General features: G+C 32.0%; 1 protein-coding gene and 1 long non-coding RNA gene across 4 annotated transcripts in view; one reads left to right on the forward strand and one right to left on the reverse strand.

Moving 5' to 3' along the window:
* LOC141374733 (uncharacterized) overlaps window positions 1-4,979 on the forward strand; it is a 111,752-nt gene extending 106,773 nt beyond the window's left edge. Inside the window, exon 5 of the long non-coding RNA XR_012381851.1 lies at window positions 4,928-4,979. This is a non-coding gene — a long non-coding RNA (uncharacterized lncRNA). The remainder of the gene's footprint in view (window positions 1-4,927) is intronic.
* ELP4 (elongator acetyltransferase complex subunit 4) overlaps window positions 1-19,893 on the reverse strand; it is a 255,115-nt gene that overhangs the window by 132,532 nt on the left and 102,690 nt on the right. For all 3 annotated transcript variants that reach the window (XM_073904814.1, XM_025878935.2, XM_073904813.1), the window contains exon 8: window positions 2,946-3,054. In XM_073904814.1, coding sequence (XP_073760915.1) covers window positions 2,946-3,054 — 109 coding nt within the window. The remainder of the gene's footprint in view (window positions 1-2,945; window positions 3,055-19,893) is intronic.

The following is a 19,893-nucleotide window of genomic DNA, read 5'->3' on the forward strand; positions in this document are numbered from 1 at the left end:
TTTAAAAACACTGTCTTAGTGCATAAATTAAGAGTCTTACAGCAGAATCCTGTAAATTTACACACAAGCATCCTCCCCTTTTAAAACTGGAGCTTACTACCAGGAGCAATGAAGCAAATGGTGTGATTATACTCAAGTAATCAAGCAGAATAAGATAAACAGAAATCCTTGTGCGAGGAAAACTAATTGCATTTTGGTACAGAAGTACAGATGTAAAGAGGGATCTTAATACTTGTCAAAACTACAGCCGGTTTGTGTGTGATTTTCTCTTGTATTTACAGTAAGCAAATATGGCTATCACCTTGCATGCTGCCCACGGCACCACTGAGTGATCTTTATTTTATTAAATGCACCAGTAAGCAGCCAGCAAAACAAGGCTTATGGGTTACTGATAACCAGTGAAGCACTAATGAAAAGTATTTCATTTTGTACCTTATTAATGACTTGAGCAAACCACTGAAGAAAACTACATTTCAGAGCACACTGTAGGATCAAACTTTAACCCCTATGCCATTCCAAGACCCTCATTTCTGTGGCATGTTAGACCTTTGTGTAGCTGTTATAAGCTTTGTAATAGTGCTAGGTAAACCGTGAGCTTTGGCCTCTTGTCAGTAGAAACACTTGCTAATTTTTTCTGACAAGGGCACTGGATGCCTTTTGTGCAGCTTAATGCAGTTTCTGACTAAACTCAGGGTCATTTGCCACAGATGAAGACATGGAAGATTCTTCAGTGCATCTCTCTGCCTGACTCAGCCCATATTTAAAATCATCATCCCAAAGACACTGATCTCCAAACATGGAGGAAGAAGGCAAATCCAAATCTGAACAAATAAGATGCATCTTATTTAAAGAACTGCTTTTCTAGTATACAGTTGTGTGTGTGTTTGAATGCTTAGTAATATATGTATTCATTTTAGCTTCAAAGGGTAAACCTCTAGGCGCTTAACTTCCAAAATGGCCTTTTCAAAAATAATTCACTGAAATATCTGATTTAATTTATTAAACTTAAAAAAATGCAAAATATGTTAAGAAGACAGCTTTTAGGTACAGATTAAAGATATCTTAGAGCTACTTAGTAAAATACATTAGAAACGAGCACACCAGACTTTCACTTGCACACTCCTCATTTTACCTTGGGTGTGTGTGTGTGTGTGTGTGTGTGTGTGTGTGTGTGTATGCTGATTTAGCTCTTAAGTCAGGAGGCCTTACACAATGAATGAATACAGTTTATCAGGTCCTTCTTATTAACAGAAATGCTACTTGTCGTCAAAACCCTTCATTAATCTGTTGGTAATAATTTATCGATTCAGAGATTTCAGCACAAAACATCATAGCCTTTCACCCTTGAAATGTTTTAATCAAAATAACTGTCTTAGAATATAAAATATAATTTACTAAATTTATTAGGTCATAATACTTACAGATGATATTCAGATATAATTTATTAAGATAATATTTAACGAGTTGTTTTAAAAGAAAGCAGAAATAATAAAAATTGAAAAATAGTTTATCTAGTTTTGAGACAAATAAGTCCTAGGGATGTAATGTACAGCATGGTGACTATGCTCAACAATAATGTGTTGTATATTTGAAAGTAGCTAAGACAGGAGATCTTAAAAGTTCTCATCACTAGAAAAAAAACATTGTAAACTATGTGTGGTGATGTATGTTAACAAAACTTAACTGTGGTGATCATTTCATAATACATACATCTCTCACATCATTACTTTGTACACCTTAAACTAATAGAATGTTGTTTGTCTATTATAGCTCAATAATAAATTTAAAAAAGGAATAGTTTAAACTTAATAGTCCTCTTCCTATAATAGTGACAATAATGGATTCAATAATTATACATAGGGTTAATCTGGGCATATAGCATATACAGTTATGCAAGTTAACATGAGGCAAATTATTTTATGTAGCTTTTGTTCATAGCTTATATTTTCTGGCCTTTAAAAAATACTTGCTTGTTAGATTGTGCTGTTTTATTACTTTTTAAAAGATTGTATGCTGACTTCAAAGCAGTGGTGGTTATCATATAAAGTATCATATCTTTTTTTTTTTGTAGACTCTAGAAATTGTCACAGTCCTGCAATCACAATCTTATATAATCTTCTAGCAGGCTTCAAATAAGATATTCAGTCTTTAGAGGTTTCCGTGAAAGTACAGTAGGTCCACAATAATAACAGCAATAACTAACATTTACTCAGTATAAGTAAATAAGTAAAAATCTATCATTCCCCATATTCTGTATTTTATTTAGAGCTAAGATGTGCAAAACTATTAAACCTTTCCTATTTCAATGATTCTATGTAAGAACCCTTATTTTAAAAAATCTCCAAATTAACCAAATGACCAAAATATTACTAAAAACTTCAAAAAAAATTAAAATCTGATTAATTGACCTGTGTTTATACTAGGGTGGCAATATTATAAAATTTGCTCAAAACTCAAACAACAAAATGAGCAAAGTCCAAATATAATCAAAGATGTTCACTTTCTGAAAATGTGATTGACTAGGGTTTTTAAAACATAGTAAGTATGAATTTTATTTTTCATATAGGTAGGCTTTGTAAAGCATAAACCACTATACAAAGCTGTTGTTATTAGAACTGATATATTTATTTCAAACATGGCTAATAAGTACAACTGATTTCATGACAACTTTAAATCCCTGGGACAATAAAATTTTTATCTGACTGAGGCATGGCTTAGTACTTGGGTTTGACTTCTTTCAAGTAGTTAGCACAGTCCATAGTCTTAATGTAGTTTGGTGACAATCTGCCATGAAAGAATGGTCAGGAATGGAAAACATTTAACAGATATATTATAAAATAAAACTCATGCTACTTGACAGTAGGTATTATGACTGGATACAATGCTTCCAGGTACCCTAGAGGCAACACAGGATATTCTCTTCTACTTATAAAGGTGCTGCTTACCATGATAATCCTTATATAATGGGTTGGTTTCTCTCTCAGAACCAATGAATGATTCCAGACCAACTACTGTATCTGACAAGTTTGTAATACGAGCAATAATTGCTCTATTCTGTAAAACAAGAAATAAAACACTCATTTTATATTTAATAATATAACATGTATTCAGTGCCATTATACCATCTCAGTGACAAACTGTAGAGGAGATAAACTATCAACGTAGAGAAATAATTCAAAGCTACCACAGGCTGAAAACTGGATGAGAATATGCACTTAACTGAAAATTCTAGCCCATGTAGGGGCTATTCTAATTGGAAGAGCTGAGGGGACATATCTTATTTTTGGTAGAGAGCATAAACTGATTATTTTTCTTCTGTTTTAAGGGTCAAGGCTACCTTTATTCTCACACACTATTCTTTTTCAAATTACTTTACCCATTGGAAAATCTGATAGACATCAGGACTCAGAAGCAGTAGATAGTACAGTATAATGTGTAAGGCAAGGTCCTGCTATCATCTGTCAACTGGGACCAGGTCCCAGCCCTGTAACAGCTGAGGTCCTCTGTATCATTTTAGAATCACGGAAGGGTCCAGCTAAGAGGCTGCAGCATGGCTAGCTCTGGAGTCTTCTGTTCTCTCCTTCCAGATGCTGCTATTTGGCTCTGGGATAACAATAAAGGCAAAGAAAAGAGAGTAGACGACTAGCACTAAACTAGTAGCCTACACTTTCCTTCCCAATACAATCTGACATGAACCAAAAACATTGTTAAATAATACATTGTAAAAAAGGTCACATTTTAAGTAGCAAAAGTTGTAAAATACCCAGAATTTCATGGCTATAAAAAATCATTAAAAATATAATCATTAAATACCTTATAGATTCTCTTGAATTATTTTATTTAATGGAGATTCAGTATTTCTTTTAGCCCCTGACAGGGTGATAGGTCAGCAAATGTTTCATATGTTATAACATCTTAGAAAAATTTTTGCTCTCAAGTTCTAGATAGTTGAAAAAATGGTTCTAAAATTTTATACTTTTGAAACTCCCATTTTATACACTCGTAATATCAACCAGTTTAAAAATAATCTTTAGAAAAGGATGGGAAATGTAAAGCAGTTAAGAAAATTTTAGTTTGATCCTATGACCCCTGTTAGAGGAAAGTCCAAACACAATGAAACACATTCACTTCCTATAAACACGACTGACTACTGAGCTTACTGGTATTCCTCTGCTTCTTAAGTCTTCTAGTAAAGATTGCATAAGAATGAAAAATAAAAGAAAACTGGTCAATGTTACCTGACTCAGTCTGAAATACATAGTAGCTCCTGTCACTAAACATTATGCTGAAATGACTGGTTAACTCATACCTAGGGCAGTATTTGAAACTCCTCTGTAAGTAGAAATATGTGTTGTATAAAGAATGTTTCAGCCTTTGAATCAGTATGCTTAAAAGGAACCAGTAAAAATAATTATCCTTAATTGGCTTTAATACTCTTAATCATGTGGGTACCAAGTATAGAAAAACAAACATAATTTGAAAATGCCTATTTTTTTCTAAGGCAGTTTTTCACTCAATGGTGAGAAAATAATACAGATTGATTCCTTACTTTCAGTTCTATGCCACAGGGGATGGTCCTACTCCAGGAATAACAGGGGCTTCAGAGGCCATAAACAAGTTCCTCTCAATATTTCTTTAGCCAAAGACTATTATATCAAACTCATCCAGGTTGGGTTTCAGCCAGTTATTCTTCACCCAAACAAAAATGTCTGCCAGACATTCCAACAGCTGGGAGACAGTTCACAATGAGTCAACTTGAAAATGATTCATTGTGCTGAGTACTGAACAATGTTGGGGTGGGGGTGGGGTGTGGCTGGGTTGGTTGTAGAGGGTGAGAACAAGTGGGAGATGAAGAATAACCATGTGGTTCTCCCATTAAGAAGAATCTTAGATAACAACCAGCAGGCTCTTATCATTTCATTTTTAGGATAAACTCAACTGGGAAGAGTACTCCTGTCATGGACCCTCAGATGAACAAGCACTTATAAAGGCTACTGACAATATTTCTTAATCAAAAGGTCAGATTTCCTTTTATCTATAAATACAAGACTAAGCCTTTGTATCTAAATATCTGAATCTAAAATGATTAAAAGTCGGTTTTTGTTAGAACTCAAGTATTCAGATATGCAGTGATATAAACTAGGGCTTTTTCAATTATTTTAATAATAGAAATTATAAGGTTTAAGGATGTCTTCCATTCTAGTAGCATATAAGCAAGGTCCTGTATATTTAAATGGACAACCTGACATTCAAAGAGGGTTCTTTAACCTTGAAATTTACTAATAAACCACTTAACACCCTGTAAGATTTGTCAACATTATAATTCTTTTTAAGGTGATTTATGGAAGATTTAAAAAAATCGACCATCCACTTTGTAGAGGAAAACTAATGAATTCCAAAATAAAAGATGTATACAGCCTGGATTTAGAAATCTCAGAAACTCATTCATATAGTTAATTTATTGTGTTTCTAAGTTCCATAGGTTTACACTAGAGTTATTAACTACAAACTAAATTTGCTTTTAAAAGCTTTCATGAAGTCTTAGAGCAAGAAAAATAAGTTATATTTAAGAATGACCTTACTGCTTTCTGCACAGCAGTTTTGGAGAATAGGTTACGTAATGTGGCAAACTTGATGGTGAAAGTTGTACAGATATCGAAAAAAATGTCTATAGAATAAAAAGCACTGGAAATTATATAAGAATAACATCTAAGTTTCTGACTGAGATCATCTTTATCTTAATTATAAACTCATTCAGTATTCCAGTGATGTATAAAAGCATAAAAGATATTTGGGCATGTAAATGTACATATTTTTTTAAAAAGCTAAAATAGTGTTACAGATTACTTCTGTACTCACAAGATTCATAGGGAGTATGGTATATTGACACAATCATATCTTAAAACTACTCTTGTCCAAAGGTCTTTCAAATCATAATGGTCTTTCACATAAAGGTAGGTAAATTTACTTAAAAGAATACTAAGTGGTCTTTCAGATAAAGGTAGGTAAATTTACTTAAAAGAATCTAAAATTGATAGCTTTAAAAATCCTCAAAGGCATAATAATCACAATTCACTTTAGGGAGAATACACTATGGACAATAAATTGTCAAAATATAATTCACAGTGTTCAGAAAGCTTTAGCATAATGATCTGAGCAGAGGCCTTGAAACTGGAACTTCCATATTCTCATCTTAACAGATTCTAAGTGTTTTTATGTTATTAGCCAAGATGTGAAACCTCTTTGGTCTGCAGTATACGTAGTTGGAAATGGAGAACCTCAAGGTATTTGTGCATCAGTTACTTGGACATAAAATTTGAGTAATTTTTGTGTTAATTTTGAAGTTGTTACATTATAGTTTCTAATAAGGAATATTTGAGTAAGGACATTCAGGATTCACCAGTAGGAGTAAATTAATGGTTATATTCATGCATGGCACAATGACATCACCCAAGTATGTACAATGATACTGCCACCCCTCCTCCTTGCCCAGCTGGATGTGAAAATCTAGGATGGCTCAAAAATCCTCCCTATACTAGACAAATCTCCCTTCACTCCTGGGTGAAAGTTGTCAGCTCTGGACAGTAGCCAAGACATGACTAGGAGGGAAGCCAGAAGAGAAGAGAGCCAGTGTCCAGGAGTTTTAAGAGTTTGCTGGCAGTCTCAAATAGCATTGTATTAAGTTACATAAAAGGTTCTTAAAACTTTCTGTTGCAGTGCAATTTCTTAATTAATTATTTAGATTTAAATCATGTCAAATGCTATTGCAAATAACAGCAAATGAGATTGTCCAGTCCATTTTTTTATTCCAATTTTAATTTCACAAAATATTTCAGAGTTTTTGTTTTGATTGCTTCTTGCTTGGTTTCATAGGATGTTTCCTGTTTTCTTTTATATAATGGTAACCTCTTTATTAGGATATGCCAAATCCATTAAATAGATTTTAAATAAAGGAAGATTAATTTAATGCTCCCTTGCAATTCAAAGCTCATTAAACCAAAACTATGAACTTTAAGAGATAAAATTCAACTACTGCCATATAAGCTCCCTCCATTTTCTAATAAAAATAGTTGCGATACCTATTTAGAGTAACCAAGTAACAATTAGAATACCTTAAACCTTGAATGTTTTCTTACTTTCTTTGACCCAATTATCTCAACAATATAAAAAGATACAGTTTGTACCAATACAAAGTATACTGCCAGGAAAGATTTTTAACAAGAGAATTAAAAAGTAATTAACCAATCACTTAATTATTAAGAAGCTTGAAAAGAAAAAAGCAGTTGACATAAAGCATTTATGCAATGCCTCAAATAAGAATAAGTTCTTGAGTTACTCAAATAAGATAGCAAATACACAATATAAAGAGTAGAGCTCCCCATTTGAGTATATGGCACACACATCAGATTTGGGATTACAATAGTACAAAAGCACTATTAAGTTAATATCGAAAAGTTAAAGAAAGATTTAAATTACTTTGTTTGAACCTACTACGTGACATGATGTGTGTCTGTATGTGTGGGGCGGGGGGTAAAATCCCAAGAAAAACAAGTATACTCCTCAACATCTCCTAACATTTTTCTGAGAAATGACATGCATCAAAACACAAATATACTAGAACTTACGACATTTCTTTGTCATGTAATAAAAAAAACTTGAATAAAAGGATAAATCTAGAGATGTTTAATGAGGTATTTGTTTCTCTATGCTTAAGTTCTACATTCTATAGGATTGAGACTATGAAATAATAAAACTGTTTATACTGTAACTTTTTACAAACCTTCCCCCACCTTCCCCAGAGTTGTCATTTACTAGTAGATTAAATTTTTATTTTATAAAAATATTTTATAGTGGGCAAAATAATTCTGTTCATAAGTATTTTGAGTTTAAGAATATAATTTTATCAAATAAAGTTATACTAATAAATATTTGTAATTATAATACCTTAATGAAGGTATTAGATTAAATCTTTCCAGATTTAATATTGACTTTTATTAAAATTCACATAGTTAATTTTAAAATACAGACGAACTTGTGTAAATTTTAAAACTGTAGCTATAACAACACTCTCTTGGTAGTATTTTATACTGATATTTATGTAGGGAAATCATAAAACAAACATATTTTGGTTCCTTTTTCCAATGCTTTAAAGCATATCCACAAAGGAGCTAATGGCAAATATACTTAACCTCAAGGGCAAAATAAATTGCTAAATTGTCAAATTTTACTGGGATTAAGCAATGGAGCCACATCTTTTTGTGACTTCTATCTGATCGAATACTTGGTATTCTAAGTTTTGGCATGAATTTTTTTTAAGAACACATGATGTTATTTTCAGAAATATTATCTACATTTACACTGGCCTCAAACAGTACATGCTTTGCAGAATATTTACATCAGTTTTCTTTTTTTTCCCCATTTTCTTTTTCAATAGGTTATTCTATTACACATTTTTAAAAACTTACATATTCTGAAAACTCTTATACATGGGGTAAGCCAAATATTGTAATGAATAGGCTGAAGAGAATAATGGTATAATATTCAAAATTAATTTAAGGTATTTTTTCATAAGTGATAGTTTCATATTATTCATATGAACATTTGTATTTTTTGTTTAAAAATGTTTAATGGGTCACTTCTTAAATCAGAAATTTGTTGCTTATTACTTTATACTTGAAAGCTTTAAAATGTAATTCACAGATGTCCAAAAGCTCATAGCTTGCCTGGAAAAGCAATTGCTAATATCCAAATATCAAACAGAGCATCCAGTTGATGTTTGTGATGCAGTGGTAGGTTAAAGATACTAAAGTTTAAAATCAGCTTAGAATAATCCCATATTGAGTATAAAATGATAGCCTGTCATCAGGAACAGGCTGACAGAGCCAGGTCCAGATGGGAGACTGGCTGGGAAAAGAGCTGAGGCAGGTGGGAAAATGATGGGAACCTGACGGCAGACAGGACTACTCCCTCTGCTGGCAAGGTTCTCATCTGCTTGAATTTTTAACTAATGACTAGCTTTTCTTTAATTATTTAAGATAACACCAATAAATTATGTAAGGTGTTCCTTCTTTAGCTGGCTGTTCTGCATTTGCACATTTTCAAATTCATGGTATCCTATTTTTCACCAGATTAATTTCTCAGAGATATAAGGATCCAATGTTTCACCAGGAGGTCCAATTATTTATCTTGTAATTTAATTGCATCCTAAGCATAAGCAAATGTAGCATTGCTTTTATGATATAAGGCCTTTAAAAATTAAGAATGCCTTTGATTTTATATTTGTTGATATATGTACCTTCTTGAAGAAAAACATTTCTTGGGCTACAGACTTCACAATCTCTTTCTCAGGCTCTGCATAATGCCCCGTAATGAAATAATATAGAAATGAACCATATAAATCAACTATACAGGGAACAAGGAAACAGCATGTCACAGCAAAACAGCATAGATGTACAGCGCCAAACCTATCTGATAATCTAATGATCTGAGTTTATAGATATTATGTACTAATATGTAAGAAATTAAGAATTAACGTTTACATAAAAAATTGTTAAATTTTACAGAAAAATTATTCAATATTTGATTTTCAATGTAAGTTAATAGCTGCAGCAAAAACATTTAGTAAAAATCTGTTCTAAGATTTTGGCCTACAACCAGAAGCTCCCAGAACAGGAGGGATCAGCTTTTTCACCCACTGTTCTCATCTGAATCCTGGCTTAAAAGCTATTCCAGCTCCCAGCTTTCCAGAAGGCTCCATCCCAGGAATCCCTGCCTGCCATTTGGTTTGCTGATTTTAATCTCTCAGGACTTTCTTACAGTGGCTCTACTATGCTGAACTGGCACTTGCTTCTAGAAGTGAGTTATTATTAAACCTGTAGGTCAATTGTGGCACTAACAACTCTTTGGAAGCTTTCAGCCACAGTGTACAATTTGCTAGTCTAATTAAATATTAATTCTATGTGTTACATTTTGTGGCTAAGAGCTTTTATTTTCCATCATCAGCCTGGAAGAGAAAGAGGTTACAAGGCTAATTTAATCTCTCCCCTTGTCCTCCCCAACATTCAAGATTAACTACATAGGGTGCGAAAACATTATTAAAGAAGCAGAAACTCTTTATATAATAATAATATTGTGATTAATAGCAAAGGGCTAAAACATAATATTAGGATATAATATATGACCTCATACTTAAAGAGCTTTAAATTATAATTAGTTACAAGCACATTTTGCTTCAATATTAAGAAATAAGTATCTTTTTTTTGAAGACAGTAATCTTTAAGAGAAAGTATGCATCCAGGTATATAAATAGGAATAACTCAAAACTTACATTTTCTCACAGGTATTTTTCAGACAGCTTGTAACACCAAAGATTAAAAGCTTAGTAATTTTATTTGTTAAAAAAAAGGGCAAAATTAAATAAAGTTGTATCTATTTTCTGTACATAAAAAGTGATGAAGTCAAAGATAGTTTATAATAAAAATAATTAATGTGAAAGATCCTTTCCTCTTTTTTTTCTACCATGTTCAAGTGGACTGAACACAGAGGTCCCTCTCTGCTTCTGTTCCCAGAACAGTTGTGTCCATGCGTGGACACTGGGCATTATAAAGACTGCAGTCCAACAGCCAAAGATTCCATATGCCCAAACAGATGACTCAATCTCCATACTGTGATGAGACGTTTCACTATTTCTATCATTGATATATTTGAATATTTTGGCTCTAAATAGTACTTTAACAACCACCACCACTACAAGGAAGTGCAGTATGCATCACCATATGAAGTGTAATATCACGAAGTTATTTTAGAACAAAAAAAAGTTTTAAATTAAAAATTTTTTTTATGGCTTGCTGAATATGCTCTGGTTAGATTAAATATAATGAAAGGTTTCTAAATGGTAATTTTTTCCTTTAGAGATGCACACTTATCTTACTGAACATTTCAAATATCTTGCTCTTATTTAATGTGCATATTTACACTAAGATAAAATGGCATGTACTTTGCAACTAATTCTCTATATAGACAGAAACTTACAGAAAAATTGGAGTTTATTTATGTAAAAAGTTTCAAACATCCTTGGCCAAGAAAGTAAATTAAATACATATGTATAATGCCTACAAGCTAAGTTTGATTTAAAAAATTGATCAGATACCAGAATATGTAATATAAAACAGAAGAAAATAAAAACTGGAGCTATAAGAATTATAGGTTCTTATAAACAGCCTACAGTAGCAAAGTTGAAACACAGTTCTATTATTTGTTATTCTAAAGAATAATAGATTCTGTTTACAATACACCAGACTCATATGAAGTTACTAAATTTTCAAAGACTAGAATTTGACACATATGGTGCAAAATTAAAATAGGTTTAATACAATTCAGTTGACTTCTTAAAATTGCTGCTTTTTAATCTTCTAAAAATGTTAATCTCTTACAATCTACTTCAGACTAGTTGAGAAGATCTAGAAAAATAAAAATCAGATTCTCAGTTGAGAATATCTTGATAAGGAACTCATGAAAAACTGATAGAATATCTGACTTTATCTTTTAGTAATTGATAATTATGATCAAGAGATTAAATCTAATCTCTAATTTTCATCCTTAAATATTCTCCTTTTAAAGTGCACTTAGATTATGTTATGTGACAGGTGATGTTATGCTTTCCTATAATGATGCTCTTATAAAAAATTACATTAAAAATATTTTCCAAAATTTTATAGTTACAAACTCACAAAAGTCTGTTCCTTCACCATGCAATTAATTTTAGTTCTTGTTTTAAGAATAAAAGATTTCACACTGAGAGAAATTCACAAGGCCACTGGAGTCCACCTCTCATAATCCCATATTAGTGGTTAGTTCTAAGCAGTCCATTACTTGACTTAGAGTTTAGCTGCTAAGATACTCAGCATCAACACAAAAGTTTATGGATGCGAAAAGACTTGTTCTGAATTTCTTTACTTTGAAACATTCATTCATTCCAGTGGGTTCAAAGCTTTATTAATGTTGTAAAATATTAATTTGAAAAAACATCAATTAAAATAACACACTAAAAACTTCAATTTTCAAGAGACATTATAACAAGACATTTTATTCCTGCTTTCCTTCAGAAAATGAGTTTTCCTTGGTATAAACTAACATACTGGTGATGGTTTTCTTCAAAGAGATAGATGGCGAAAAAAGTCCACAGATCAAATTGTTGGAAAACATGAGTTATATGATAAAAACTGAATAAGACTATTAACTGACCAAATGCCAATGATGACCAGTCAAAATATGTTCTAGGCCACTTTCAAATCTGAAATCTGTTCTGAATAAAATAAAGTTTAAATAGTTTATAATGTTCTATAAGCAAATACATTAAATGCTGGCAATATTTAGAAGTATTCTAGAATGAAAAAATGTTATTTAATATTTTATTGTGAATAATGTCAAAGAAGTTTTCATCCCTGCATTATTATATACTTAAGGAGAAATTTATTAGGTTGTTGTTTATATTTAAAAAATTCCTTTAAAAAGTAGGTTATGACAGTTGGAATAAACTAGCAATAATAAAAAGTAAATTTTCTTCCTGAAAGGAAAGCTCTGAGAAACCCCCCCATTTTAATCATAATTCTAAGTTCTTGGATATTTATTTCCTAACAGTTTCAGGTAAAAGTGCTTTTGATCAATAAAAACAAATCAAGAACAACCTGTCATATATTGTGTAAATAAAATGCATTAGCTAAGAGAAATTTATTTTCCTTTCACCTTACCAATGAAATCATAATAAGGCATAAAACTAAATTTTTTGGCATAAAACTTAATTTTTATTTCCAAAAGAATAAATGTTATCGGTTATCATTTTCTTCAAGCACCCAACTGTCACTAGGAATTGAATATAAAATTAATTTAAAAGGCACAAAATGTTATATAATTCGGAGGTGGATGACAGAGTTCACTAACAGTGAGCCAGTTTCCATTTATAAGACCAAAAAAAATTATAGCTTCATATCTTGCTGATATGGAAATCAAACAGTATCCTATTGTAACTGCTTCAAAGGTATCACTTTGCAAAAAATCTCATTAAAAAGTTTCGAACGGTGCACAAACATTTCTGTTTCTAACAGTAAATGGGAAGAAAGCAGTAGCATGTTCAATATACCTGAAATAGAACAACCTTTAAATTAGAAATTTATACTTAAGTTTTAAAGAGTTGAAGTAATATTTCTCATACTTAAATAAAACATAGTAAGAATTTCAAGGTAGGGTTTTAGTTATTTTTCTTAGATGTAACCTTCCCTCTTTTTTTTTTTTTCAACCCACGACAACCTTCATTCGACAATAGTTTTGAACAGTTGAGTTGTGAGAACGTGAGCAGCTGCTGTTATTATAACTAAAGGTCTGTCTACGGCTTGAGTCTGAGAGACCACATGTTCGGCTGTCCTCTCATCTTGCCATCCTCACCAATTAACTATTAACATGGAGGGCTGTACACATGCTCTGGGGGGCTCTTTAACAGGCTTCTTGGCGAGTGGAACAACTACACAGCAGGGATCTGGGAACTGGGTAATGCTGGAATATAGGGGAGCCGGCCGTAGTTCTGCTCTTTCTAAGGACACTTTACTCCATAGTCTAGCATGTAACAAAGTCTGTATTTAACTTGGCCATTTTCACATACATTTTCAACACAATGTCTTTGAGCAGATGCTCAAACTATTTTCTAGAAAGAGACATATTAATATGAGTAATGTTACAACCTCACAGGGAAAATTGTTTAAGACGATATATTTTTTAAGACATTCATAATATATTTGATGAATAATTTTAGTGCTTTCTTAACAGATATTTAGAATTTATTTTTATAAATTTGCTTCAATGTATGCTTGTTATTTTTTTCCTGTGCTGTTATGGAAATAAGTTTTAACCCAAAGAAAATAAAAAAAAATTCCAAGTTCAAAGTTGTGAGGCTGAACACAAAATATTTCAAAGGCAAATTTGAAAATAATTCTTTTTCATTCTGCTTGCAAAATTCTTATTATAACAATAAACTCAACGTCAGTTTTGAATCTATGTCATTATTTTCCCTATTTTAACTTTTCCTCCTCTTTGCAATTTCCTTAACTATGTGTTCCTTCCCTACAATGAAATTAAACATGGGAAGCATGCCAAAAGTATAATAAAGGGTAACTAATCATTACTGTACAAGTCTGACAGAATGCTAATAACTAAAGAACACTGATTGGCTGTTTTACCAATTTAAGAGATATAGATATTTTATGGACTTTTAATCTAGTGATATTTTACACACCATATTCAACTAAAGGTATCACAATTCTATTACCTATAGATGTTTAATTATATGACATTTCCAAAGATATGAAACTATATCTCTACTTCCTGCAGAAACCACTTTATTATCAAATTCCAAGCTCAAGCATGCAAATACCTACATATACTCATTTTCTGCTCCATCCATTCTATCTTTTACAGTGCTGAAAAACCTCTACAAGGATCAGGACCTTGTTTGTCTTACGCACTACTATATGCCCATGAGTGTCAATGCCTGCAATAAGTATTTAAGTGAATGAATAAGTTAAATTACCCTTAGACATTCAATCACCACTTAAATCCTGACTTAGTCTATAGAATGGCACTTGTCACAGCGGAGAGGAAGTTGACGTACGATGTTAGAGAGTCATGGTACAACACGGTGATGTTACAACGATTTAGCTGGCCATCTGACTTCATGCAGGCCTCCGGGTCTGTGTCAGGCCTAACCTGGGAGAAGACTCTGTCAGAGTCTTGTATGAAAAGAGAAAGAAAGCTGAGGATTTCTATTGCTTTGATGCACTTGTACAACTTATTTTTTTGTCGCCTGATCTCTGCTCAAATTTTCGATTTCAGAAGTCTTTTTAAGTAAGCATACTGAAGGTAATGATTGCTGACATATATTGAGTGCCTGCTATGTGTCAGTACTGCGTCAGCACATGTTGTCACTAATCCTCTGAATTCGGCCTTCTGCACCCCATTTTTACAGAGGAAGAAGCTGAGGCTGACAAAGTTAAGACTTGACTAAAACCATATGACTAATTGAGTCTATCTATCTCCAAAAGCCAAGGCTCCTCTGTCATTGAATGCTACCTGTGCACAGTCTGTTTCTTAATTTTGACGGTATTTTAGTCCTTCCATTGAGTAAGCTGCATAGCATGGTGGTTAAGAGTACGGTAATTAGAGGGCATTGCTCTGGTCTAAATCCTGCCCCTCATTAGTTGTGCGACCTAGGGAAAGTCACTTCAATTTTTTTGTCCCTTGTATCCTAATCTGTAAAATGGAGACAATAATAGCACCAACCATATGGGCTTATTGTGAGGATAAAACGAGTTAATATTTGAAAACAGCTGAGGATTGCAACTGGCCCAGAGAAATCACTCTGTAAGATTTATTAAATAAACTCACAGTCCCCTGGTTCTGTTTATTCATATGTCTTTGATTAGCTTTGTAAGCATAATGCTTCCAGTTCTTATTCTCTTTCCTTAGCCTAAACATTGTGATTTTCCTTGTGGTTTTTAAGAGTTTAATTAGGAGTTTTATCCCCTATTTACATCATGATTGGCTTAAGCAAACTGTTAAGTCTTATATTTTTCTCCTAAGTATTTCGATATAAAAACAAATATATGGTGAGATGTCATGCTCAAAGATCAAAAGAATAATTTTTTTTAATAGCTCAACTGATATAAGGGCCAGAAAACTACTTATATGATAGCTAGAAAAATTGCCAAGGGAAGAGACTATGGAAAATGGGAAAATTTTAGATGGATGAGCAGTTTTTAAAAAAGATATTCTCATTTTGAGGAACACGTCTTAATTCTTACTCACATTATTTAACCTTAGACTCATCACCAAGTCTGACCCTCCACTTTCCTCTTTCCATTTCAAAATAGTCTTTTTACTGGTACTTTAAAAAACATAAATTTAAACTGTACCTTTTCCAGTTATATAAAGTTTTAAATGTATCTATAAAATACCAAAGTGCAAATATTGCATAATGTTCGGACATCCAGTCCACCTTATCATCTCAATCATTATTTAACGGGTGATACAGATGGGACGACTTCAGCTCATCTGATAGTATGACTGCTGTTTCCTTACACAGGAAAATTTGAAAAAATTTCTTTTCCTTTTTCTTGCATTGATCCCTTTGGACTAAATAAAGAAAATTGCATGTATACATGTGTTTATTTCTTTTTTAAAATTTTTTATTGTTATGTTAATCACCATATATTACATCATTAGTTTTTGATGTAGTGTTCCATGGTTCGTTTGTGCATAACACCCTATATCTGTTTATTTCATAATTGTTTTTCTTTGCTTTGCAGTTACACATAAGCAAATATGCTTCCATCCTTTTTTCCTCCCCTGACTGCAATGAAACTTTTTACTTAATCTTTCACATGTACTAATTTGTCAAGGGTTTTAGAATGATAGTTTTCTCTTTAAAAATACTGCACAATAGCCATGTTAGCCTAGAACTTTCTTCCTAATGGAAAGTTACTGCCATTGGAGGTAGTTAATAATTCAAGATACATAAAGATGTAGTGTGACAGAGAGGAAAGAGTAAGTTTTAAACAGATCTGAGTTTGATATTAGCTTTAAATATGTAATTAAATATGTGAATTTGCCGAATCACTTAATTTCAGTTTAATCTTGTTTGCAATTGGCATTACACCTATCTTGCAAAGTTTTTGTGATGATTAGGTCAGCTAGCTATATAACTTAACAGTGAAGATATCGGAGTTTGGAGTCAGGGAAAGACGTGAGTTAGAACATTACTGGCCTTGCCACTTATTAACTATGTGACCTTGTAAAAATAGAGGTAAGGCTTGTGGTCAATATTCAAGAACATAATGCTTGTAGGGTGTTTGGCATGTGGTATGTGCCTAATAGTTATAGTAATAGCATAGTTGCAGTACTAGTAAGAGTAGCAATATTTTCACCAGTATCTGATAAGTCTCTTCCAAAGTTTACTTATCATCATAATCAAGAAGCTCATTAAAGCTAACCAAATTTATTAAAGTATTAACTTTATAATGACAACATCATTAACAATGCAAACAATTTAAGTATGTGTACAATGTCTAAGATGATTAGAGAAAGGAGTTTCCCTATGATATTCATGTGATTATAAACTCACAATGTTAGGTTCATGCACAATCTGTAAAAAGCCCTTAACAGAAAAATAAATTATCCTCTTATAAAATTATAAATAAATTCTACTGGCCAAGGAGGCAAAATTCATTTCTTATTTATGCCAAACTTTTCAGTCATAAGGCTTGAAATATGCTGGTATATCCTAATATAATTAAGGTAACTAAATGACATTTTAATAAATTGGCCATTTGCAGATAAGGTTGGGGTATGTTAGAAAAAAGATGCTAAAATCACGTAATTTATAATAAAGATTCAAGAAGTTTGAACAATCAGATATTAGAAATAATTTCCTAAGTAAGAATCATTATTTCTTTAATTAACATTTATCGAACATCTAGAAAAAGCCTAGTTGCTGTGCTAGGAATCTTTATACTTTATTGTCTTTAATGATGTATTATTATCATAAACCTAAGCTGGTAAAAAAGAAAATTATAAATATGTAGCTCTAACTTCCCAGAGATCACAAAGCATTAGATATATAAGATTATATGAAACCACATATTTGAGGCAGACAGTAAGTACCTTCGTAAATAGTAATACTAAAAAAAAGAGAATTAGTGAATGTAAAGTGTGTTAACATATAATTAGAATGTTAACTAATAAGTCAAAAACAATTTGAGAACATGAACTAAAGTTGTGTAAAAAATTCAAATTGGAATACATTGACCTGTTAGTAAAAGATAAAATGTTAGTAAAAGATAAAACTACAAAATTTTTAGATGAAAACATAGGGAAAAAAACCCTAGAGCGGGCAAAGACTTGTAAAATGGGAGGAATAGGGGAGAGAAACTGCTAACCATTAAAAAAAGTGGTAAGTTAAACTTCATTAAGATTAAAAACTTCAGCTCTTCAAAAGATACTGTTAATAGAAAAGGCCAAGTCATAGACTGGAAGAAAATTATTGCAAAGATATACCTAAAATATTTAAGGAATTTTACCATTCAATGAGGAGATAAATGACTCAAAACAATGGAAAAAAGACAGACAAAGGAAGACAGGCAAATAGCCAACAAGTATATGATAAGATGGTGAACATCATTAGTTATCAAGGAAATGCAAATTACCACAATGTCATACATTTTACGTGCACTACAATGGCTAAAATATGAAAGACCGAAAATAAAAAGGTTTGGAAGGATGTGATTCCTAGAGAGATGAAAATACATATCTGTACAAAGACTCATACATTAATGTCCATAGTAACTTTATTCATAATAGCTTCAATCTGGAAAGAACTCATGCCCATCAGTAGAAATTGTGGTATATTTTTACATTCAAAAACTAATCAGCAATAAAAGTAAACTGTGGCATGTATAACACTGTAGATGGTGCTGATATTAACCAATATGATTGTTTGATACTGTATAATGAAATGTGTAAATATTTGCAAGATCTGCATAACTCGGTGAATCAATGCCTTCCAAATGACCAAGGAATGAAATGTTGATATCTTGAATGGGTAAAAGACCCATTCAAAGCACAGAATAAGCCAATGCCCTTTAGTGTAACATACTATGAAAAAGTTCACTGATACAGTTTTTGATTCCACATTGTAATCGTTTATTTTTTGAGTTTCAGTGTGTATTGAAAAAGAATATCCACAATTATCTGAAAAGGCTATTAAAACAGTTCTCCCTTTTCCAACAATTTATCTGTATGAAGTCAGATTTTCTTTTCATTTTTCAACCAAAACAATATATCACAATGGATTGAATAAGGAAGCCAATATTAGAACCTGCTGTTTTCTACTAAGGAAAAATGTAAAAACAACATTACTCTTCCTGCTAAAATTTTTTGTTTTCTTTTGGAAAATCACTATTATTTACAATTGTGTAATCATTTTATTATTTTAAATGAATTCATAAAAATTTAAAAATTTGTTTGTTTCTAACATGGTAAATATCATTAGATACAACCCAAATGAAAAAAAAGTGTTGAGATTGTCCATAGTTTTTAAGATTTTAAAGAGGTTCTGAGATAAAATAGCATGAGAATCACTGGACTTAAGTTCTGATCTGATATCCTCATAACTCTGCTATCAGATTTACCAACTATTTTGTAACATCTTTTTTTTTTATCAGCAGCTTTATTTAAATAACAATTCACCCATTTAAAGTGCACAATTCAGTGGTTTTTTTAGTATTCACAGATATGTGCAACCATCACTCAAGGCAATTTTATCACATTTTCTTCACTTAAAAAAAACCCCAAACCTTCAATCTTTTTACACATCACCCCTCCGCATAATCAAGGTCTCCGTGTCTCCCTATACTCCAAACCCTAGGTAACGCTATTTATTTTCTGTCTCTACAGATTTCCTATTCAGGACCTTCATATTAATGAAATCATATAGTATATGTTCTTTTGTGATGGCTTCTTTTACTTGGCATAATCTTTTTTAAGGTTCATCCATCTTGTAGCAAATATTAGTACTTCATTCCTTTTTATAGCCAAATAATATTTCATTGTATGGATATACCACATTTGTTTATCCAGGCATCAGTAATGGAGATTTAGGCTGTTTCCATCTTTTGGCTCTTATGAATAATGGTGCTATAAACATTCATGAGCATGTTTCTATGTGGACACAGGGTCTCATTTCTCTTGGGTATATACTAATGAGTGGAATTGCTGGGTCATATGATAACTCTATGATGAATCACTGAAAAGTGCCAGACTGTTTCCAAAGCAGCTGTACCCTTTTACATT

This window comes from Callorhinus ursinus, unplaced genomic scaffold (genome assembly GCF_003265705.2).
Source record: "Callorhinus ursinus isolate GAN/ISIS: 27379988/994484 unplaced genomic scaffold, GSC_fseal_2.0 scaffold21, whole genome shotgun sequence".
Classification (NCBI taxonomy): Eukaryota; Metazoa; Chordata; class Mammalia; order Carnivora; family Otariidae; genus Callorhinus; species Callorhinus ursinus.